The 24267-nt window shown below is 36.8% G+C and overlaps 4 protein-coding genes and 1 pseudogene across 4 annotated transcripts; 2 read left to right on the forward strand and 3 right to left on the reverse strand.

Moving 5' to 3' along the window:
- The first annotated feature begins 1844 nt into the window (after positions 1-1844).
- LOC143544078 (pentatricopeptide repeat-containing protein CRR2, chloroplastic pseudogene) lies at positions 1845-4022 on the forward strand (annotated as a pseudogene).
- Positions 3940-8952, reverse strand: LOC143544079 (uncharacterized). The gene is made up of 15 exons (XM_077036238.1): positions 8894-8952; positions 8729-8816; positions 8244-8290; positions 7647-7736; positions 7497-7550; positions 7113-7190; positions 6960-7028; positions 6725-6880; positions 6479-6629; positions 5464-5495; positions 5249-5338; positions 5059-5163; positions 4808-4984; positions 4560-4669; positions 3940-4198 (listed from the first exon to the last, which is right to left on the reverse strand). Exons 1-15 carry the CDS (start codon positions 8930-8932, stop codon positions 4123-4125), a joined length of 1362 nt encoding a protein of 453 aa, XP_076892353.1. The 5' UTR covers positions 8933-8952; the 3' UTR covers positions 3940-4122.
- A 951-nt stretch (positions 8953-9903) lies between these two features.
- On the forward strand, positions 9904-14199 carry LOC143544050 (methylsterol monooxygenase 2-2-like). Its single transcript, XM_077036219.1, has 7 exons — positions 9904-10091; positions 11047-11184; positions 11294-11439; positions 12592-12711; positions 12934-13146; positions 13235-13315; positions 13863-14199. Exons 1-7 carry the CDS (start codon positions 10062-10064, stop codon positions 13939-13941), a joined length of 807 nt encoding a protein of 268 aa, XP_076892334.1. The 5' UTR covers positions 9904-10061; the 3' UTR covers positions 13942-14199.
- Positions 14200-17378: 3179 nt separating this feature from the next.
- LOC143544032 (uncharacterized) lies at positions 17379-19227 on the reverse strand. Its single transcript, XM_077036210.1, has 4 exons — positions 18922-19227; positions 18428-18602; positions 18049-18329; positions 17379-17480 (listed from the first exon to the last, which is right to left on the reverse strand). The coding sequence occupies exons 1-4, from the start codon at positions 19225-19227 to the stop codon at positions 17379-17381; spliced, it is 864 nt and encodes a 287-aa protein (XP_076892325.1).
- Positions 19228-20665: 1438 nt separating this feature from the next.
- Positions 20666-23939, reverse strand: LOC143544080 (protein PLASTID TRANSCRIPTIONALLY ACTIVE 16, chloroplastic-like). The gene is made up of 5 exons (XM_077036240.1): positions 23408-23939; positions 22363-22818; positions 22123-22191; positions 21934-21992; positions 20666-21360 (listed from the first exon to the last, which is right to left on the reverse strand). The coding sequence occupies exons 1-5, from the start codon at positions 23807-23809 to the stop codon at positions 20820-20822; spliced, it is 1527 nt and encodes a 508-aa protein (XP_076892355.1). The 5' UTR covers positions 23810-23939; the 3' UTR covers positions 20666-20819.
- Positions 23940-24267: the final 328 nt, after the last annotated feature.

Raw genomic sequence — 24267 nt, forward strand, 5'->3', positions numbered from 1 at the left:
AACGTCGTTACATTTCTAGTTAAGTTCAACTGAAAATTACCAAACTACCCTCGGTATAAAAAAATAAGTAAATCATTAATAAAAATAATGTGGGTCTCATTTAGAAATAAATAAAAATCATGATAAAAGATTAGTCACATCATCAACTTTATCTTCAACCCATCAAAGTCCTCAATCTCCATCCTCCACTCACCACCACCATTGCCACCACCCTATGTATCCAGCAACCACCCATCAACCACCACCTAACTATCATTCCAATCGGTGGTTAAGACTTAAAAAATGTTTATACATTAGAAATTATTATTAAGGAATATGTAGTCTTCAAAAATTTCCCAAACCTACTAACGTGAGTCTTCGTTTCACATGTTATAAAATAGAAATATAAAAATATATTACTTTTTATAACTATATTGTATTAATACACATATTTTCCATCATTGCCTTTCTTAAAATATCATGATTAGTATATTACACATAATAATTGCTATTTAACAAGCATTCTTAAAGTGTATAATAGTAAAACATTTATAATATCAGTGGCTTCAATATGATTTTGTATTAGTAAAACACTTATTGACAAAAAATTGCTTCAACTATTAATAGGGTTTATAAAGAGAACTTTTGACATGAACATAACACAAAATTCTCGGGTCTATGTTTAACACAAACAGACTTCGACTATCTTGTGTCAAACATATGAACATGATCAGTTGAATAGTTAATAAGTTAGTCTCGAACCAAATGACGAGATCACAAAAATTCATTTTAAGGGATACTATACATTAAGACTTTTCTTTCAGTAATTTTATGTCAAAACATAAACGTTTAAAATGTTTAATTATTTTGATATATGGCATAGTGGAATCAAGGGTTTTTTCTAATATATAAAGAAATAAAGAAACAAGTTGAATCATGCAGACTAAACTATCTAGAAAGTTAGAAGAAATAAGTGTTGACTTATGTAGGCTACGTATGAGCATTCATAACAATAAATGTTTATAAATTCTTACATTAGTTCCACCATATATTCCAAACTTCTCTCAAAAATTTTATTTCATTCATCAACAACTTCCATAAACCCCATTAATTTCATTTGTTTATTATTATTATTATTATTATTATTATTATTATATACACATAATATATATACGTGTGTATCAGAGGGTAGGCTCATCTCTCCGTCCGTTTTCCCGCCTGAGTTCAAGGACCTGCTTGTGGACTTTACCTCCACAACAAGGCCATCCTTGTTTAGAGCGCTCGCTCCATTGCGACATCATCTAGACTAATTAAAAAGATAGTCGTTGTGGGCGTTTTAGCTTTTATAATGGAAAACATGTTTTTTTATGAAAAATTATAACTTTAATATACACGTATGAAAAACAAATAATTTTTTTCTTTGAGTCCTTTATACAGTACACATGTCTACCAAAAATGCGAACAAGCTGAATAGGTTGAGCTCATTTCGATTAAAAGGTCGAAATAGGTTGAGCTTTTTCGAGCTTAAGCCAATCCCAAGCCTAATATAAAGCTCATTTAGTCTCGTCAAGCTTTCACAAGCCTTGTGTATTTTAATTTTTACCTATTTTGAACTTCTATATATTAGTTTCACACCGCACAACTGAGCTCGAGCCAAACTTTGGCTCATTTAAGGTATCGCACGAGCTCAGGCCAAGCTTAGACTCATTAATAAATAATAATAATAAAGCCGGTCTCGAGTTTAAAAAAACAACCAGTGCACCAATCTCAAACTTTAGAAAAAGATCTCGAAATCAACCGAGCTTGAGCCTAATTTAAATACCATCTAAATAAGCAAGTGATAGTCGAGCGCCACGGTTGTTCCTTCATTTATCTTCTCATTTGTCTGCTTGCTTATCAACGCCATATTCACCGGAGCTCCGGCCACCCATCACCGGATAATTAACTGCCATCTCATGTGGTTATTTAACCTTAACCATTCACCACAAACCATCCAACAATCACACCACCACCACCACCACCACCCACCTCACTCCCACACGCGCCACCACACCTCCCTCACGCTCCACCCCACCACCACCACCAACAACAACCATTTAATCCAATCTCTGTGTACCAAAGGCCACCTCAAACAAGCCATCCAAATACTCACTCAAGAACCCAACCCAACTCAACGCACTTATGAACTCTTAATATTATCATGCGCCGTTAAAAACTCACTCTCTGACGCCGTTACCGTCAACCGCCACCTCATCGATGATGGGTTTCACCAAGACCCGTTTCTCGCGACTAAACTTATTAATATGTATTCAAATTTGGGTAAAATTGAATATGCACGCAAGGTGTTTGATGAAATGCCTGATAGAACTGTTTATGTGTATAATGCGTTTTTTCAAGCTTTGATAGGTTCTGATAACGGGTTAGATGTGTTTAGGGTTTTGGAATGTATGAATGAGTCCGGGATTAAGCCGGATAGGTTTATGTATACTTATGTTCTTAAGGCGTGTGTGGCGTCGGATGCTTCGGTTTCGTTGTTACCGAAAGGAAAGGAGGTGCATGCGCATGTTTTGCGACATGGGTTTGATGAGAATGTGCATATTATGACTACTTTGGTTGATATGTATGCTAGATTCGGGTGTGTGTTGGAAGCGGGCCGTGTTTTTGATGGAATTGGTGTGAAGAATGTGGTGTCGTGGAGTGCGATGATTGCGTGCTATGCTAAGAACGGGAGGCCGTTTGATGCGCTACGAGTGTTTGGTGAAATGATGGTTGAGGTTCGTGATTTGGAACCGAATGCAGTGACGATGGTCAGTGTTCTGCAAGCGTGTGGTGCGCTTGTAGCTTTGGAACAAGGGAGGTTGTTGCATGGTTATATCTTACGAAGAGGTTTTGATTCGGTTTTGCCGGTTCTCGCGTCTTTGATTACCATGTATGCGAGATGTGGTGAACTTGAAGTTGGAAAACGGGTTTTTGATCAAATGGTTAGACGTGATGTTGTTTCATGGAACGCGATGATTTCAAGCTATGGAATGCACGGGTTTGGTGAAAAGGCGATTGAAGTTTACAATGAAATGATATCAAACAAGGTTGATCCGAGTCCTATAACGTTTGTGAGTGTTCTTGGTGCTTGTAGTCATTCGGGCCTTGTGGAAGAAGGGAAAAACTTGTTTGAATCCATAACACGAGATCATAACATGCGATTAACTGTGGAGCATTATGCATGTATGGTGGATCTTTTGGGTCGGGCCAATAGGTTAAACGAGGCAGCCAAGATTATACAAGATATGAGAATGGAACCCGGGCCTAAAGTGTGGGGTTCACTTCTTGGATCGTGTAGGATTCACTGCGATGTTGAACTGGCCGAGAGGGCAAGCAAGCGGCTTTTTGAGCTTGAGCCCACAAATGCAGGGAATTATGTACTTTTAGCTGAGATATACGCAGAAGCCCGTTTGTGGGATGAAGTGTTAAAGGTGAAGAAGCTTTTACAATCCCGCGGGCTTCAAAAGAAGGCTGGATGTAGCTGGATCGAAGTGAAGAAGAAGATATACTCGTTTGAGTCAGTTGACGAGTTCAATCCACACGTTGAACAACTTCACGCGTTTATACTCAAATTATCAATGGAGATGAAGGAATACGGGTATCAACCCAAGACTAAAGTCGTGTTATATGATGTTGATGAGATGGAAAAAGAACGGATTTTATTGGGTCATAGTGAGAAACTGGCGGTTGCATTCGGGTTGATTAATAGTTCTAAAGGAGAAACGATTAGGATAACAAAAAATTTACGGTTGTGTGAAGATTGTCATTCGGTTACAAAGTTTGTGTCTAAGTTTGCAGATAGAGAGATTTTGGTACGCGATGTGAACCGCATACATCGTTTTAAAGATGGGGTTTGCTCGTGTGGGGATTATTGGTAATGTTTGTAAGCATATTTAACTCCCAATCTCTATACATGTATGGTTTCTTGTTGATCAAGATTCAAGATAAATGATGAATGTTGGTCTTCCAAATGTTACAACTAAAGATGGCAAACTAGTAAATATTGTAAATTTGGTTAACCAGTATTAAATAAAACAATACAGAGTATATTATCCTTTTTGTATGGTTTGCTAGCATGTGTACAGGCAAAAGCTTTCCTGGTTTTTACTGCACTGTCAAAGATCCGTCTTGCTTCATTTTGAGTAAATTGTTCTCAATGTTCCTTAACACGGGTTTGTAGCTGCAGTTGACAGAGTTAATTCATGAGCTACAGTTAGAAACAATTGTAATTGTAAACGAAATAATATAAATGGCAAATGAATGGTTACTGGTTAGCGTAACGGGTTCAAAACGGGCGACTTTTAGTTTGTTTTGGAAAAGACTGACCAACAAGCCCTTTTGGTATGCTCCTCTTGGATTTTAAAATAATTTATGTTTTAAACGAATATTGTCAGTGATGATCAAAATTTTGAAATTAAACGATTTAGACAGCTTAATATGGGTGACCCGTTAACAAAGCATAAACCAGATTGACCCGCTTATCCAGAACGGGTCAGAATCACCACCTCAGCGAAATAACAAGCACGAAGAGATAACCATACAGGCGAGCAAGACTGTTGTAGGCTTGAACAGACTGTTGGAGCTGAACCGTGAGCTGCAAAACCTCTGCAGACAGTGTCTCAGCCTTGCTTTGTTCTTTAGCTAGTTGACCCTGCATCCATGACCATATTATTCTGATAACAATCAAACTTTTTTTTGGTATAAAATGATTTAGAGGTTTTATGCAAAATATAGACGTGTGTGTATAAAAAAGACAAATATCAGATAATTTGAAGATTATATGACTAACCTTTAGTGATATAACTTCAGTGGTGTAAGCCTGAGAAATCTCACTCGCTCCGTTATTTGATTCCAAATTACGTTTTTGACCCTCGTGATCATTGATGGTGGATATACTAGCTTGTTCTGTTCTTAATTTATCTAACATGACACGAAGCTCCTCATTTTGCTTCAGACAATCTTTTACCTGCATAGATCCATAATACATGTTAAGTGACGTAGTTTATGTTTGGTTTAGAACATTAAACTTAAGAATTTTACCTGATTTTCCCAGAGTGTGACCATGCCAGTTGCCTCTTGATAAGCTGTTGATAGGCTAGAATTCTCTTCAAAGAGTCTTTCTATTTCAGAAGATTGGGAATCAATCTGCACATCCAAAAAAAAAAAACAAAAGAAATTATGTTTCAAGCAATGATGTTGATAGTTTTACATAATAAGTCAAAAAGTGAACCTCCGACAGTAGCTTTTGTCTGCTGCTCTCTAATCTCTCAACAGCTACTGCCATATCATGCAACTGCTTCTCAAGTCTCTCCTTGTCTTCCTACGATCATCAGTTTACAGTTCATAACAGTTGGAGTACAAAACTTATAATACAGTCCAACTAGTAATGAAAACTTTAACCCTTGGTTTTAAAACTACTAGGATATCTGTTTTTTTTTCGCTTACCACTGTGAACTGGGCACCTCTTTCAGAACTTCCTGCATAGAATAGGAAATATTCAGAAGAAGAAAAAGTTAATAGTAAACTTGAATACTATTAGAATATGGGTTTCCAGACAGATAAAACTAGTACTGCAAATAGTAAACGTATTGAAGATGTGAAATAATTCTAAAGCTATAAAAATTAAATAAATATATAAAAGCGATAAAACTAGTGAGGTTACCTTATAAGGATTTTGTTATTGCTTACATTTTTTAAAAATTGGATTTAGACAGAATGACAGACGATATGAGACTTCTATTCCTACCTAAATACATGAGATTATAATCTCATAATTACAGAGGTTCCTGAGGCAAATGAGGAAACCTAACAAGGTAAGCTATTATCTTCATTGTTTTGCTTCTAATGATTCTATTTTGATATAGGGCTCTCTATAAGTTGCCTGATCAGTGAAACCAGTTTCTATAGCTCTCTAAGTTCTTGGGGTGTCTTGTATACTTTCCCATGAGATAACTGTATGCAAAATCAAGCTCTTCTAGGTAAAAATACCGTCTTCTTCAACTGGCTTATGTATACTCAAAAAGACCAAATCTGACTTCTAAAATATTATATTAAAATTTGTAAAATCGATTAAGTTGATTTGAGCTCAATGGGACTTTGTACAAGTTTTATGTAAGATGTCTTTTAATAAGACGTTCTGAAATATTCCTCAAAAGTAACTTAAAGCTGACATTTCTGTTTTCTTTGGTTAAGGATAGTAATTCAAATGTCTTTTATGTTCTCCTATCATAGTTCTAGGTATTCTAATTTAAGTTTTGGATGGACTGTATGAAGCAATCAAGCCATTTTAAAGGATTAACTTGATATTTTTATAAACATGTTTTACAGTCGAGTTTTATTTGGTTTAACTTGTGCATTTTAATACTTACACTACCATATGTGAACTTTGTGTATTGACAATTTTGGATCTCTGATATGATATTATAAAACTATAATTCATATACAAGATTTTATAGGTTACCTGAGGCCGCCTCTCTGGACAAGACTGCTAGCTTTTCTTCTAGTTCTTTTTTCTCAGAAATGATGGTAGATATCCTCATTTGCTCCTCGGCTAACTGTTGTTGTTCTTGCCGCCTCAACATTCCCTCTTGCCGCCTCAGCATCGACTCTTGCTATTTAATGATGAATAATATTTATCAGAAATAATTTCCTTTGATCTCCTATTCAATTTTTACCGGTTATATACTAGTTAAAAACTCATTACAACCTCCAGCTGGGACTTCAAATCAGCAAGCTCCTTCTCAATAGCTTGCATGTGATCTGGCGGGCCTCCCCTTAAAGCAATGGCACCAAGATCACCACTAATTGCTTGGTGTTGTAGTGAATTTAATTCTGCTCTTAGAGCAGCTGCATCTTCTTCGGCCTATTTTAAGACAAATATAGACAAAGTTACATATGGATTTCGAATATATATGAATATGACACTATAGTTGATTATTTACTCGATATTGCTCTTCTTCTGCTTCCTTTAGACGCTTTTTAAGTGCTCGAACCTGTGCTGAGAAATCCTCCTGAACAAAATCATATTTATTAAGTTTAGTAAGTAAAGTTGTACAACATTTTTGCAATTAACAGAATATCAAAAACCATTGTACCCTTGCAACAACTGCTGCATCTTTTTCCATAGCAACATCTTTAAGAGCTCTTCTTAATGAGGGTACAGTGCTTTGTTCCTGCAATTAACAGCATGAAAATAGCAACATGCATGCAACTTTACTAAGATGTGGAGTTCTTCATCCAAATTATTACAAAACACGAGGTGTATATTAAAGATTGCATATGGATGAATAATATCATAATTTTAAATCAGTAGTTCCTTACAATCAAGGTTTCCTTCTAAATACGTATTACAGCACTAGGGTTAGAAAACTCTATAGCATATGTTTAAAGATATCAGTGTGAAGTTTCGCCCTCATTTCTGATGTACATGAACAAGATAACTAACTGCATGATTCAACAAGAGGCCAGGTAATACATACCAGGTCCTTCACGCGTTTCTGAAGCATGTCATTCTCCACTTTGTTAGAATTAAGCTGAATCACAAACAAGATCATAAGGTATGTTAACATCATCAATCACAAAGTAAAGAGATGAATTAAACAACAACAATATAGCAAAAGAATATGAACCTCTGAGCTCAATTTTCTGTTCTCTTCATCGAGTTCTGCATTCCTCTTCTGTAACTCCTGTAGCTGTGACACCAATCCACTAATATCACTCTGCAACAAATCAACCAAACAAGACATACACATCAAACTTTGTAAGCATCTGCAATTCTGCATTACCCTTTAATCGAATTCACGATGTAAGAACATAAACGAATCTAGAACAGTTTTGCCTATTGGCAGTCTAGGGGTGCAAACAAGCCGAGCCGCTCGTGAGCTACTTGAGCTCAGATCAATAAAAGATCGAAACGAGCCGAACCTCAAATAAAGCTCATTTAGTTATTGAACCCAAGCTTGAGCCTTGTGTATTTTTAAGGTTTACCTATTTTGGACTTCTATATGTACTAATTTTGCACTGCACAGCCAAGCGAGAGCCAGCCTTTGGCTTGTTTAAGGTACCACACAAGCTCAAACCAAGCTATGCTCGTATACAGTTTTTCTCACATTTTATAAAAATAATAAACAAGCTGACCCCAAGCCTTAAAAAAACAACTCACTAGCCGAGCTCGAAACTAGCTCAATGAAACTAAATCACATAATAGGAGTCAATCAAGAACAAACCTCTGAGATTCCGCTTCCGCTAGACGACTTTTTGATCCCGAACAACTCTAATTCCAGATAACAAAACATAGATCCAATTAGCATAACATACGGTTCGCAAATTGATCAAACAATACAATACACAACACGTAAACTAACAATTAACAGAAATGCTGCCGCTAGAGTTAGGCGGCAATGTTAGATCCAATTAACATAACATACAGTGTGCAAATTGACCAAACGACACGATACACAACACGTAAACTAACAATTAACAGAAACTCTACTGCTACGGTTAGGAGGCAATGTTAGATCCAATTAACATAACATACGGTTTGGAAATTGATCAAACGACACGATAAACAACACGTAAACTAACAATTAACATAAACGCAACCGCTAGGGTTAAGACGGAATATTAGATCCAAGTAACTTAACATACGATAAGCAAATTGATCAAACAAATTAGAATATAATTAATTTGAAATTAAAGTAGTAATAATAACCGGTAGGATTAGGAGGCAATGTGAGATCAGGTCCAGAGGAAGTTTTGCTTAATTTCTGAGCCGCTCGCTTTTGACGAATCTCTTCCAACTGCAAATTTAAACGATTTATTTAATTCATGTAATTAATAAAAGTTAACGTAATTGAGAAAACTTTTGCGTGAATACCGTTCGTCGGCCTAGAGTTTCGTGATGCGACGACGCCATTGCAGAGGGAGAGAGAGAGTTTTGGTAAGGTTTTTCTGGTTGGCCGTCCACAGCTACGAAGGAGAAAAGAAGCTAAATGTGGTTTTGAGACGGTATATAGTTTTATTTTGTTTGGAATCGTGAACATGTTGTCTGGGTACACTAGAGGTCCCCGGTTCGAACCCGGGCTCAGACAATTCATTTTTGGTTTTTTATGTTATATTTGTTCTTCACTATTGAAAGACAATTTTCATATTTTCATTTATGTTTTACATGGCCACTTATGACTGTTTTTCTTTTCCAGTTTGGTATTAAACTAACCCAAATAAGTAACTTGTTTTAGACGGGGTCAGGTTTACGATATGTTGTCTCAAAGACCAGTTGGAAGAGTGGAGCACGTAATGGATGGATTATTGCATGGAAGGCGTAAATGGAAAGGATACCATCCCAGGTATAGCTGGCTAGACGGAATATGATAGTTGACTCGATTATTTGTCTGATTTATGGCTACATGAAGGAAACGGTATTGTTAGCTTTTTTAAACTCACGAATAATTGATCGGATCATACAAAAGTTTAGTCGAGTGACATTAAAGTTGGAAATGACTCACAAATTGTGTTGCCAGATTTTTAAGGAACTTCTCTGATAGACCAAATATTTTACACATGACGTCGTGTGATTGGACGGAAACACCGTCGTCTAACATGAACAAATAGGTCGGGTACAATGACATTTGGATGAAAATTTTCTGGATTTTTTACCCGGTAGACATTACATGGGCTTTCCCCTTAAAAAACACTCGTCATGATCTATGAATGTAACCTTTTAAATGAGTTAGTTTTGCTGTTAAAAAAGTATTAACTTCGCAGCTTGTTACCCGTTTCCAGCTGTATCAATATTAACATGAAAAATATCTTCACCATTACTCGCCACTTGTTAAGTAGAAACATTTTAATGAGTGGATTCACTTTGGCATATACCCAGAGTCAACAAGGACAAAACGCTAACATCAATCATCACTACATGACATCAGTGTGTGTATATATATATGAAGCCATGACTCACACATTCAGATTCCTTTTGACAGTCTGTTGATGTAATCCGTCGTCGTTTCTCTTACTTTCATTGCCGCCTCTAAATCTCATCGCCTATGGCTTCCGTCATTGACACTGCTTGGACGGTAGTTATTATTAATTTGCTCTGTAATTCACACACGCACTCGTTATTTTGCCCTAATTTGATTTCATTAACAAATGTGTTATGTGTCTCATTACTTCATACTGGATTCGGTTGTTATTAGATTTGAATATGTTGATTCAACGGCAATGAGATTTAGGTTTACGAGTAACGAGTAAGAATTTGTGCTATTGCTTTTTAGCTGCCATAATTAGGCACTGATTTACTTACATGAAGAGTTTCCATAGCAAATGCGTTGTGAGTTTGACGTTCTAAAGAGTTATGTCGTATCGTGCTTCAGATTCTGTATTTAGGTTTTGATGCATTGTTATGTGTTCGATGAAGTGTGAACTATTTGTGACATAACTTTCTAGCATTCGTTATGCGAGATTGCAAGAAGTTTGTTTATGTTAATGAAAGTGAACAAGGAATTTCGTTCGATAACTAAATGAACGAACACGAATAGAGGCCGTGTTTGTTCGATTGTGTTCCTGAACGTTCGATAATGTGTTCGTTAATGTTTGTTTATTGTGTTCCTGAACGTTCGATAATGTGTTCGATTGTGTTCCCCCGCATACTAATATCAGACTGAACAAACATAGGCCATAGTATTTTTGTAGTACAGTCGATTTGTCATTTATCACCAAATTTTCATCACAGCTCGTATTGTTTCTTGCTTTAATAGATTTTTGCACAAATCAAGACATGCAGAGCATGTGATGTGTGAGAAACTTGCTAAGTGTCACATTTATTCTATTTTTAGGCAGACCACAAAAGACTCTTCTTCCTAGAATTCACAAACCAACCAATGGCTTATAAATAATGTACATCATGCAATAAACTGGTCTTTGCTAAACACTAGTGAATATTTTTTATAAGCAGCATCACATGGTATTATTGTAAGTTTGTAACATCTAACCAAATTGTTTTTGACCTGTATTTATTTTATGTTTTTGCAGTACTTAATCACTCATTTTAGTGACTTTCAGCTGGCATGTGTTGGTAGCTTTTTTCTTCATGAAGCTGTTTTCTTCTTATCAGGGCTGCCTTTCATATACATAGAAAGGGCAGGATGGCTCAAAAAGTACAAAATTCAGGTTTATCTATTGGGTCTCGTGTACCCTTAAACTAACTTCATACATTACTGCATTTTTATACGGAAATATTTTATATTTGTTTCATCAACAACTGACATTTTGTTTGCAGGCCAAGAATAACACAACTGAAGCTCAAGAGAAATGTATTACTCGTCTACTTTTATATCATTTTTGTGTCAACTTACCTGTCATGCTTGCTTCTTATCCGGTCTTCAGCTTCATGGGAATGAGAAGTAGCCTTCCACTGCCATCCTGGTATTTTCAGGTTCTTTATATGCTAGCACTTTAGTTGTAGATTAGAGGTGTCAAAAACGTGGAGCCAGGGTCAAAATGGGTAATTTTTATACGGGCCGAAAAAAGTCAAGTTGAACCGAAATTATTTTTGGCTTTTTTTTATTATTTGGAATGTGAAATGGACTTTGAAATCTTAGCGTGCCTCCAGACGGCACGTTTTCCGTTGTACACTTTCTTGAGTTGGTCAAACAAATGGGCTGGGCTACTGGCCAAAACGGATCGGGTTGATCCAAAACACTTTTTGTTCAAGAATTTTGATTTTGTTAAAACAACTAGTGTCAAATATGATTAAAGTTATAATATTCAGTTAGTAATCTGATTTTTAGAATAAAATGACGTGGCGACTTTATGCGATAAAATTACACATTGGGTGGCTTTCAACCAGTTTGACATGCTCTAAATAGTGTTTTTAGGCCGGTAAACGAACCGAATGAACACGAATTGGCATGTTCGTGTTTGTTTGTTCAACTTTAACCGGAAAAGCTATCGAACTTTAACAGTTAAACAAATGGGGTTTTCTTGTTCGTGTTAGCTCGTTAAGAAAATGAGCGTATTCATGTTATTTGTGGTCGCTCGTAATAGTTCAAATATAAACAAACGTAACTAGCAAACATCAATTAAAAGTAAACGTGAATATCAATCTGTTGGGCCTAAAAAAATAATAAACTAAATTGTAATCATAAACCAACAAACATAAACAAAAATAAATAATCGTAAACGAACGTTGACAAACATAAATGAATGAACGACTAATGAGACATGTGTTCATGTTCGTTCATTTAGCTAAATGAACAAAAAAATTTGCTGTTTGTTCGTTTATTAAAGATACAAACATAAACGAACTTCCATTTGGCCGGTTCACTGAATGTTTACTTCGTTTACAGGCCTGGTTTTCTATCTGTTTGACCTAGTACTCAAGTAGAGATAAAATATAACCCGAATTGACCAATAACCCATTTATAAGTAAATAGGTTGAAATTGCCAACATTACTGTATAGATCATTGTTTGTACCTCTTGGTGTTGACAAGTTAGTTACATCCTAGTTTTTGGAATTGTATCTTTCTATTATGCATACTGTAATAGTAGTGAGTCATTTACCTTTTACTGTGCAGGAAAGTGATCTCGACTCAGATATTATTCTACTTCATTGTGGAAGATTTCATATTTTACTGGGGACACAGGATTTTACATACCAAATGGCTCTACAAGCATGTTCATAGCGTCCATCATGAGTACGTTAAAACCCTCAATAACAAGATGTGCGGGTTGGGTTACGGGTCAAACCGGGTTGGGTTGACTCGCAAACACTTTTTTTTGTCCATTTTCAGTTTCTTATAAATCATTAATGTGTTTGATATATTTACAAAACAGTTCATCTTCAATTATAATCTAAATCTTTGACCCATTCTATGTTAAGTGTATTCACTGATACATATGGTATTATTATGTTACAGGTATGCAACACCTTTTGGATTGACATCTGAGTATGCTCACCCGGCAGAAATATTATTCCTTGGTTTTGCCACTATTTTCGGTCCTGCCATCACGGGCCCTCATCTTATAACTCTCTGGTTGTGGATGGTGGTTAGAGTTCTCGAAACAGTTGAGGCGCATTGTGGTTACCATTTCCTATGGAGTCCGTCAAATTTTCTTCCTTTATATGGAGGGTTAGTAATTTCATACGCGCAATTTGAATTTACCATTCTTTTTCAGGATGATATCGTGTGGTAAACATGTGTTTTAATAAATTTTCAGATCTGATTTTCATGATTATCATCACCGACTGATTTATACCAAATCGGGGAACTATGCTTCAACATTTGTCTACATGGATTGGTAAGGCTCTATACTTTAGATCATAACTGTTGTAATGATTATCTTATTATTATGACTCGGAGTTGCAGTAATTTGTTTTATAAGTTTGGATAAACATGATTGACTTTGGATTATCAAAGGGTAAAGAAAATTACTTATTTACTCATCTTTAAGCATACTTCTAGACTGTTTGATTTACCAGAATGTCGTTTTTTATGTTTACACCAAGTCTGGCGATCTGGCCAAAAACATGCCTGGTGACGAGAATGACTCCTTAAATTAATTTTTTTGGAAAGTATGATAATGCCCCCGTGTCAAGCTAGCACAATATTCACGGGTTTGGGTTTAGTCTAAATGGGTTGAGTCAGTTTCAGGTAAAATCCCATGAACACATCCCGTTAAACTTGTTTTTTTCTTATAGTTTTTTAAAAATGTGTTTTATGTAATAAGTTAAACTGATAGGGTATTTGATGTCAAATTTAAAAGTTAGGAGTTAGCAATTGAGGACATGAATCTTTGCAACTCGGTTATGTTTTATCGTATGATCTTATTTAAATCATTTTGTCAGGCTATTCGGCACAGACCATGGTTACAGAAAACTGAAGGCACTTAAAAATGAAGAGGAAGTTGAGTTAAAGGACAACTGAAAGCACCAACTAAAACATGATTGTACACCAAAATGAGCTGTGTCACGAAAAAGGTAATCGTTTTTATTGATTTGTTGGTTACTGTTGTAGAATCAACTCAAACTTTTTTCAATTTCAGATGTGTTCTTAGTTTTTACATATGCCTTATGAAACTACTTTTAAAGACTAGAGGTGACAATTTGATCCATGTAACTCGAAAGTTATAAAACTACCCGAACTAACTTATCAAATACGATAAATATGAACATTAACTTTGATTGAATTTTAAACAAAATAAAACATTACCAAGTGTTTATATTACAAAGTATAGGTGATCAAATCGGGTTGGTCAAAGGAACCGGAACCGGTTCAGAACCGGTTCCATTAGTCAACATCACTGTTTAAACCGGTTCCATGTTCGAACCGGTTAGGGAACCGAACCGGTTCCCCAACCCTCGGACCCGGAACCGGTGGAACCGGTTCTGACAGGTTCCTAAACCGGTTCTTACACTGTAACCGGTTCCAACCGGTTACAGTGTAAAAAATAATTTTTTTTTTCGTTTTTCGTTTCCGCTGCTCGTATTTGTATAACATGTTAAATAAAAAAAACAATTAACATAAAATTCATTTTATTTACTTTAAGGAGTTCAAAAAAAAAATGTTACATGTTTTAAAATATTCAAAAACAAACTAACAAAACATTAAACTTATAAATATAAAGTTGTGACATATTATTTCTAGAAAAGCCTTCTTGTTCGTCGTAATTATTGAGTGACGACTTATTCATCAGAATTACTTGTAGAAACGCCTTCTTGTTCGTCGTGCACTCGAACATCAAGTGGTGTTTCGTCTTCCAGAGTGGTTACGTGTTGAACACGATCGATTGAGTCCAAGTGATCCTTCAAGCAAATGCACATCTCCACCGACTCCGAATTCAGTCTTGTTCTTCTCACCGATATTACCCTGCCACTAAGAGAAAAAGCAGATTCCGAAGCTACCGTAGAAGCTTGGGCGGTTAGTAAATCACGGGCCATGGTGGCAAGAATCGGAAACTCGGTTTCCTTTACCTTCCACCAAGCCAAAACATCAAAAGTGCCATATTCCTCTTCGGATAAACCGGTAGAGAAATCATATGCACTATACCTTCCTAGTTCGCTTGAAGGGGTGTTACCCCTTTGTTTTTTAGCCGTTACGTTGCGAACGGTGTTCATAAGGCTAATCATGGGGTCTCGTACTCTAGGAGCACTTGAACTTGATGAAGACCCCCCCGGCGTAGGCATGTGTATGTTTGACCCATATTTATTTATATAAAAGTCATACATAAATTTAAAATTCAAGTTAAAATCATTTTGTGCCTCTGTTGAAAAGTTTGGGTCAACTTCATGCATATCTAAGGCTGAAAAAATTTCGTCTATCACACATTCAACCCCCGTAACATTTAACATTGGGTTTAAAGCGGCGGCGCAAGTAAAAATCGGTGGCAATTCAAGAAAGTATTTTTTTAATTTAAATTTCATTGGTAATATGATGTTTGAAAACATTGGACTTTTATTTTCAAATTCTTTAAGATTGTTAACGATTAAAAATAACTCCGAAAGAACCAAGGGACTTGTCGGATAATACGTTCCCGATAGTTTCGTAGTTGATGTTTTAAAAACTTCAAGAAAAGTCGATAAGTCATTGATAATTTCCCATTTCTCATTTGAAAAGGGGATTGCCAAATCATTCTCGGCAAGACTAGAATGAAACATTTGTAAAGTGTCTCTTTGTTTCAAAGCACTTTGAAACATTATGCAAGTGGAATTCCATCGATGAGGTACATCCCAATTAGCTCCCAAAGCTTTTCTTCCCGTATCTTTACAAAATTTTCTATAATCCATTTGTCTTTTTTTACTTTTCTTAAAAACTTCATGTAGCATTACTCTAAAATCGTTTATAACCGATGTAACCTCATCCGAAGCAAGTCCGTCTTGCACGATTAAATTAATGATATGTGCAACACACCTTGAGTGAAAAAATACACCATTGCAAATCGGCGTATATTTTAATTTTAATTTATCAACCGCCGATGTATTATTCGACGCGTTATCAAATGCAATTGAAAATATTTTATTTTCTAGTTTATAAGTTTTTATAACATAATCTAAAATTTCAAACAAATTATCTCCCGTATGTGGATACTCAAAGAGTTCGAAAGCAATGGTGCGTTTCATCATTTCCCACGATGACGGTTCTACCCAATGAGCGGTGACACAAAGATAAGATTCGGGTAGACCATGTGGAGCCGACCAAACATCAGTAGTTAAGTTTATTCCCGTATTTATATTTTCAAAATATGCAATTAGTACCTCTTTGGCCTTCTTCCACAATTTTAAACAATAACGTTTAAGAGTATGACGACTTACGTGAGTGTATTGTGGTTGAAGCGTATCTCGAATCATGGCGGTTAAGCGAGGGTTGTCGAAGTGGCTAAACGGCAAAGCTTCTTGAATCACAAACTTCGCCATACGATCTTGAACTCGATCAATTTGGTATGTAAATATTCCGCCTTCACTATCCATTTGCGTTTGTTGCGACTCGACGTTCTGTTTCAACGCCCTGCAGTACGGTCTTTCGATGTGTTTCTTCAAATTTGAATTCGAAAGTGGGTTTAAATAAATCCCACAAAACTTGCACCGAGCCTTCAATGAATGGTCACTCAATTCAACCAAATCCCAATTGCACCAAATCTCTTGATTACGATTATGAGGTACAATACGAACGAAACTTGGTCCGGCGGTGGAACCTTGACCAACCGATGATTGTGAGGCAGCCATAACAACAAATATGAATATAGAAGAAGAGAAAACAAGAGATTAGAGAACTCAGAACGTTGTAATAGCGTTTTTTTGTATTTTTTTGCGTTCGGGTTTGCGTTTTGAGTGTTGTGATGAACCCATTACACCAAATACCTATTTATACTAGTAGTGGGGTGTTTGGGGAGCCAAAAAACGGCCATTTTTGACCCCAACGGTCAAAAAACGGCCATAAAACCGTTTCCCAACGGCTAGAACCACTCCAACGGCTATAACCGGTTCCGAACCGGTTCCGGTCGAACCGGTTCCAGAACCGGTTCCGGTTCGGTTCCGGTTCCTACCCGGTCCACCTCCAAACATGTCAAACCGGTTCCGGATCATCGGGTTGAAACGGAACCGAACCGGTTCCTACGAAAAACGGGTAGGAACCGGTTCGGTTCCGGTTCGGTTCCACCGAACTGGTTCCAGGAACCGGTTTTGTTGTCCACCTCTATTACAAAGCACAAACAAGGTTTAATGTCACGGCATACTAGAAAATCGAAGTATTTTAGTTTTTCTTAACCAAAATATAATTTTTATATATATATATATATATATAATTTCTTTTTATTTGTGAAAATAGATTCCACAATATTAAAACCTACATACATACCAAAATATAAGTTACCCCATTATTTCATATTTCATGCAAGGCCTAATATTGATGGTTGTAACGTTCTCCTTGTCCGCATATACAACGTCACAACATTCCCTCCTACTTCCCTCCTGAAAACAAAACATAGATCAAGTCAACTAGTTTTGCCAGCATGATTCGTAGTCGTACCAATTAATAAAAGTATTTTTCCAACTATCCAATTAATTAAACAATGATATTAAAACCTAACCGGATCCTAACAGGTTCGGTTGGTTGTTGACCCGAAACTAGTTTCATCAGTTGGTTTTTTACGAACGGCAGTTGTACCAGTTCAGTGATTAGACATTTAGACCTGCGTTTTTATATAGGTTATAAGTTTTGAACTTAGAAACATCATCTCTTGCACATAAAATAAAAGTATTTTTCCAACTATCCAAAAAATGTTTTATATTAAATCTTCCAATAAAAAATATCTCTTCACTATTTTATTTCTTTTTGAAAACAATATATGTTGTCAAATATAAATTAAACATTATACTATTTAATTTTATGTAATGTGTGAATATTTATTTTTTAAATTTGATTATAAATACATATGCTTTAACTACTCCTACCAGTTCAACCAGTGAACAAGCAGTGTGAATTGTGAAGGGTTAAATGACTGGTTGAAAACAAAACATTGCAATTAACTGGGCTTACTGTTTCAAGTCGTGTCGCCGGTGAGATCACGAGAATCTTCTCTACATAATTCACCGAATAATTCCCACCTGGCACGCAAGGCGGTTGCCACCGTGGAAACCTCCGAACATAGCTCGTCACCACCACCTGCCGTTGCTTCCCCTCGCCACCCGGATATTCATCCACAGAATCAAAGTAAAAATAATGAGGAATGTCACAAGGATTCTTGCTTAGACCCCTGGTGTTCAACATGAAAGGGGGCGGGCTCCTGCTCGCCATTCTGAAAATGTCTGTATCGGTACCTGTAAGAGGCTCGGCAGCATGGTTTTTTCATAAATTTGCACCGAGTATCCCCATGATAACGAGACACTCCAGTTTTTAGGGTGGTTGTAGCAGATACTCTGTTGGAGGAGCCTTGACTGGTCGACTTCTGCGGGTTTCATCAGGTGGTTAAGTGACCGAATGCGGTCCATGCCTGGGAAGAGTGGCTCAACCATGTCAAGGTGGTGGAGGGAGACCAAAGGAGCCTGTGGGTGTGCTGATAAAAGACCTGATATGTCCCCATGTAGATCAATCTGCCCAAACAAGAGTATTATTTATATATTTTTTAAATATATTAAATATACATTTTAAATAATAATAATAATAATATATAAGACTATGATTATATAAAATAATTAAATAATACATTTTATGTTATCAATAAGTGTAATAGTTATAGTTATAGTTATAATTAATTATTTATAACGATTTGAGCACCAAGCTCAAGTTTAAAAAACTATTCGCGGGTTGAGCTTGAGCTTTAGAAATAAAGCTCTAAACTACCTGCACTTGAGCTTAAGCTTGCTTTGTTCATTTTTGTTCGTAGAACATAAAAATTGTGATGTAATTTACCTGATGGAAACCCTTTACATGGGTAACGGAAACACCTAAATCAGCCACACAGGATTGCAAGATATGATCACTCCCATGAAGATCTTTGTACCTCTTTAAACACACATCTAGATTCTTGGCCAAAATGTTAGCAAGAGGGTAACTAAAAGCAAATCCAGCACCACCAAATCCCATTCCAAATGAAAATTGAGTATTAGATATTATACTTTCTGCATTCATACCAACATAGTAATAACCATTATGATCATATTTCCTCAACACATCCACCAAATTCTCCAAAAAGAAAACGGTGTCATCATCCCCCATCACGTACCACCGTTCTCCGCCTTGAAGGTCTCTTTAATCATCCTTGCGATTCTAATGGTGTAAGGGACACCTTTATGGCTCATGGTCTCATTAGCTATGTATACGCGTGGTGAAGTTGGAGGCCAGGGGAGGAGTTGGATGGGGGCTTGGTCTAGAAATAGGAAGCCGTGTGTGGTTCCATTTGGGCGCCACCATGATTCGACGTAGTGTTTCCTCTTGGGCCAAGTTTTAACTGCACCTGTGATGCTGAATACGATATGGGAAATGTTGGTAGGCGCATCTTCTTGATTTGAGTTGAGGGTGTTCTTGAAGTAATTGAGATTAAAACTGGGTAATAGGATTTGAGTTGTTTGGGAACAAGGATTGGTAGAAAAGATCAAAATTAACATTAAGATTATTAAGAAGGATAATAAGATCATGATCATAGATTTGCCTATTCTCATTGTTCTTAATTTTTTATGGATTTGTGTAAACATTTTGATTGTAGAGAATTGAACAAATGAAATTGATCTTCAAGGAATTTTTTTTTATCAACTTCAAAATGTTGATTGTGAATGTGAATGTTGTGCAATGTTTGTTCTTCAACATCTTTTTTTCTAGTCACATGAACAATATTTATGCTTATTACTTGAACTATAAGATACAACTATAACACATGAAAATTGTTAGATGTTTTTTAAAATATATTTTTTATCAAAGGGCGTTCAATTCAGAAAATCACATAAACATTTATACATATTATTTTAACTATGATATATAAAACGATTACGTAAATATATGATTGTTTCAATATTTCTCAGTCTTTATCTTGCAACCGCGCAATGTACAAATGTTATGTGTTTTCGCGGTTTAATATTTAGAATTTTTTTTATTAAATTACTACCATCTTGTATAATTATATATCATGGACACACCATTTCTTTATGCCATTTTAATGCTTTAACGGACGATGAATGCGTGTGGTCATGCTTTAGTGGCATTCAAATGGAGTCCTTTGTTGTTTTGATGCTTTTCTTTAACTTTTAAGTGTAAATACAAATGAAATGATTAACATACCAAGTTACATCATGAAAAGGTTACCAACTTAAATTATTATTATTATTATTATTATTATTATTCACCAAAACACAAATGATCATATTTCGAAAGTATCAGAAGTAAATATTATGCTTTTGTGTTATATATAAAGAGATCAGAGATGGCCCCTATGCAACCATATTATAAACATAATCAATACATAAATTATTCCTGATTTTAAGTTGGTTGGGTCTGTTGTTTTTTAGATTGGAGTTGAAGTTTCTGACACGACCCGAAACAAGATATGAAGATAATCATGTTTTAGGTAGTCGTATGTAAACAGTAAAATAAACCATGTTGTGCTCGGGTTGACATGGTCATGAACTTTTATAAACATAAACACAAAGACAAACTTTTAAACCCGAATAAATTATATGGCAACTCGGAAAAAATATACGAAATCCAGATACACGTGAAAATAAGTCGATGCTCGAGCCGATCAAACCAGCATTTAAGCATCATGAATTCAACTACAATTCACATATGAACATAAAAACATTACTAATATTTATTAATCAATCATCAACATAAATGGTTTCTTGCTGAAACACACCCCCGAAAATCTTCCTCACTTCCGCTTTCGACTCTTTCGGTTTGGGCTGCTGCACGGGAGGTGCTGCCTTTTTAGCTGCTGCGGGTTTCTTGACCACAGCGGGCTTAGGTGGCAGGGTCCGGGCCTTGGCTTGACCCCTAACCGTTGCAATCTGGACCTTCGGTAGCTCAATCGAGTTGTTCTTAACCGCTGATGCAAACCCGGAGCTTAGTTTTCCCCATGACAAGGCTAACCCGGGTGCACCATCTGGGCCCGGCCCGTCTTCGGTTGTCGGCTCAGGCTCGGAATCGGGTTTCTCTGTGATTTTGCTGGTGGCGGTTTTAAATCGGGCCACAAGATCTGTGAAGGACTTTTGGGCCTGTTCTTGGAAGTCCTCGGTTGGGTCCAGTTTTTCAACTTCTTTCTCGGTTGCTGCGTTTTCGGCTGCTTTAAGGGCTTCTTCGGCTTCTGCGTTTGCAATCGCGTCTAAATAAGCTTCTCGTCTACCGTCCACGGGAATCGCGCTAAAATGGACAGATCGGGTAACGGGTCAAAATATATAAAATTTATACAGATTGTAATGGGCCAAGTTGAGTTGACCCATGACACTTCTGTCCAAAAGTTTGGCTTGTTATAAACAAAAGTTTGACTTTCGACTCATTTGACCCGTTCCATTTTTATTGATTTTTTTGTTTTGACATTTCCAGTTCAAAAAACTCGCCTCTTGCTTGAAAAAAGCTTGTTTGTGTAACGAGCTGAGCCAACTCGATTCGTATACGAGCCAAGCCCAAGCCAGGGTTGGCTAAGCTTGTGGCTCGCTCGATAGCTCACTTGACTGGCTTGTTCAAACCCCAAATGTTTATGATCCGAGCTCGAATTTTCAGCTTGCTAAAATAAACGAACCGAGCCAAGCCAGCCCGTTTTAGTTCAAGCTCAAGTCTGAGCCCAACCTGGCTCGCCTCGGCTCAGTTACAACTTACAACGTTAGTTCCATTTCCATTGATTTTTTTTATTTTATTTGGCCCGTTTAAGATAAAGATCATTAGCAAACGGGTCGAAATCATCACTTCTAACAGAAATTAATTTTCACATATTACCTGAAAAGTTCACTCACAGGCTTTGCAGTTGCTTCTGGACTTGTAGAAAGTTCCACAACCTAATAAATAAAAAAATAATAACATTTGTTGCATAAATAAAAATAACAATAATAGTAGTAATAATAATAATAATGCATAAAGAAGTAACTCAATTATTTTAAGCTTTTCTAACAACTAAAAGTTAATTACCTTATTTTCTGCTACTTCTGTGTTGGAGAAAACATCTGCAACCAATGAAGCAATCTGAGACTTTGTTACCTACAGTTTTTAACATCATAATCCAATCAGATATAAAAAAACCAAACTCAAATTCATAAAAACATCAAATATTTTATTGGTTTCCTAAAATGTTTATGTATATCTAATCATCTAATACTACTTAACTTAAAGAAACAATGGCATACATTACGTTACATCACATTACATTACTTTGTAGTCGTTTTCCACGGGGAGCCCTTCCTTAGTCACAATAAAGTTGTTAGAACTTGCAGAGGCAGAATCGTCGGTCAGTTGAGTCTTGATCAAGGTGTACTTCAAATCAGTGGCTACCAATCCATCAATGAACTCTTTCAACGTCAACGACTGCGATTTTGAGAAGATGTTGTTGAAGAACGATTGGATCCCATCGAGTACGTTGTTGGTTGAGGTGAATGATGGTGTGGCGGTGTCATAGATTATGGTTATGTGGCTCACACCGGCTAACTGAGCACCTTGAATCACCTGCAAGGCTTCTAAGGTAGTGACCTCTGCGGTTGGCCCGTTTTCGTATGGCCCGATTGTTACCACGGCTTTGGTGGCGTTCCCGATTGCTTTTGCGATCGCTTCGGGGTCCTGGTAACTGGATTCAACTGCATTTAAGCGTTTGGATTCTTCGGTGGAGATTACCTGCATAATTATGGGTTTCCAATTCAACAAAGAGTTAATAAAACTGTAAAAAGTGAATAATATTCTGATTCCATGATCAGGAGCTGTTCCAAAAGTTAGCAGACTTATGGACCATCTTGATATAGGAAAACAAGGTAGATATGGCCCAAACATAAAAATGACATAACTGGGGCTACGAGTGGAATTACAGGGCCAATTACCAGTCAACAAAAAAGTCTCGGCAATGTAACCCGATTTCCATCATTTAGGTCCTAATTCCACCATAGAAGACTTTTTCTCCATCTTCCACAATATGCAAACCGTTTCAAAATTAGTTTGGCGCGTTTTCTAGCTGTCCTACGTAATTTAAGCCCTTATTTAATGTATTTTTTTATTATTAACAATTGTGTAATATCACAAATATGAATAAAAGGCAGTGATTCCACATAAATAGAACGCAAACAGACAACAAGCTGCGCCTCTACTTCTTTTGTATTAATTTCAATGCATTTCTACTTATCGCCTCCGCTCTACATCATTCTACGGTTCAATTTCAATCTTATATTCACAAAAACAATAACTCAAAACTTAAATTTCGAAACATCCTAACCTTATAACTAACCGCCAACCGCGCCAAATCCTGCGCGGCACCGAGCTCCGGCACACCCGCCCTAACACTAAACCCTTCCCGGAGCAAAGTCTGCGCAATGCGAATACCCGCCTGTCCAGTTGCTCCGGCAACAAACACCGTATTCGGATCCTTCCGTTTACCAAACAACACACCCGACGATCCCGAACCACCACTCACAACCGGTATCAATGACTGCACATCCGACACCTTCTTAAAATCAAAGTTCAACCGAAACGGACTCGAATTTGAATTCTCCGGTTCGACTTCGCCTGCGGATTTCTTGGCGCAGACGATCAGTCTTCTCGGTTTATGGAGAGAAACGAGGCGTGAGGGAGGGGAGGTGGTTAGGAGGAATGAATTGGCAGTTAGAGCTGGAGCCATGGTTGAAGATTATTATTATTATTATTATTATTATTAGTGAGTTTTGAGGTCCATTCAATTTGTGATAACTGCCATTGGAGGCAAGGTTTGGTGCTGTGTGTTAATGTGTGCCTGCAAATTGGGTGGGTGTTGATGATGTTTGAATATTATCTGGATAATGATGAAGTTCAATGGAATTTTGCCACGTGGATAGACCAATGTCATTGCCGAGAATTCATGTCTTGTTTTTCACATCGTTATCTCCTCTATTAAAACCTAGAATTTTTCTTTTCATTTCATCTTTTTGGTCTCATTTAACATATAATAATAGCAAAAGACTTCTATCTATATGAAATATGGAACTGAAGAGGTAGGTTCCTACAGAGCCCAGTTGGACCCGCAAGACTCACCTTGAAAAGGGACGTCTGCGCAGTTGAACCCGCAAGACTCCTTAACGGACGTCTGCGCGATTGAACCCG

This window comes from Bidens hawaiensis, unplaced genomic scaffold (genome assembly GCF_021521415.1).
Source record: "Bidens hawaiensis isolate Kalapana, Puna unplaced genomic scaffold, B.hawaiensis_p1.1 tig00013426_1, whole genome shotgun sequence".
Taxonomy (NCBI): domain Eukaryota; kingdom Viridiplantae; phylum Streptophyta; class Magnoliopsida; order Asterales; family Asteraceae; genus Bidens; species Bidens hawaiensis.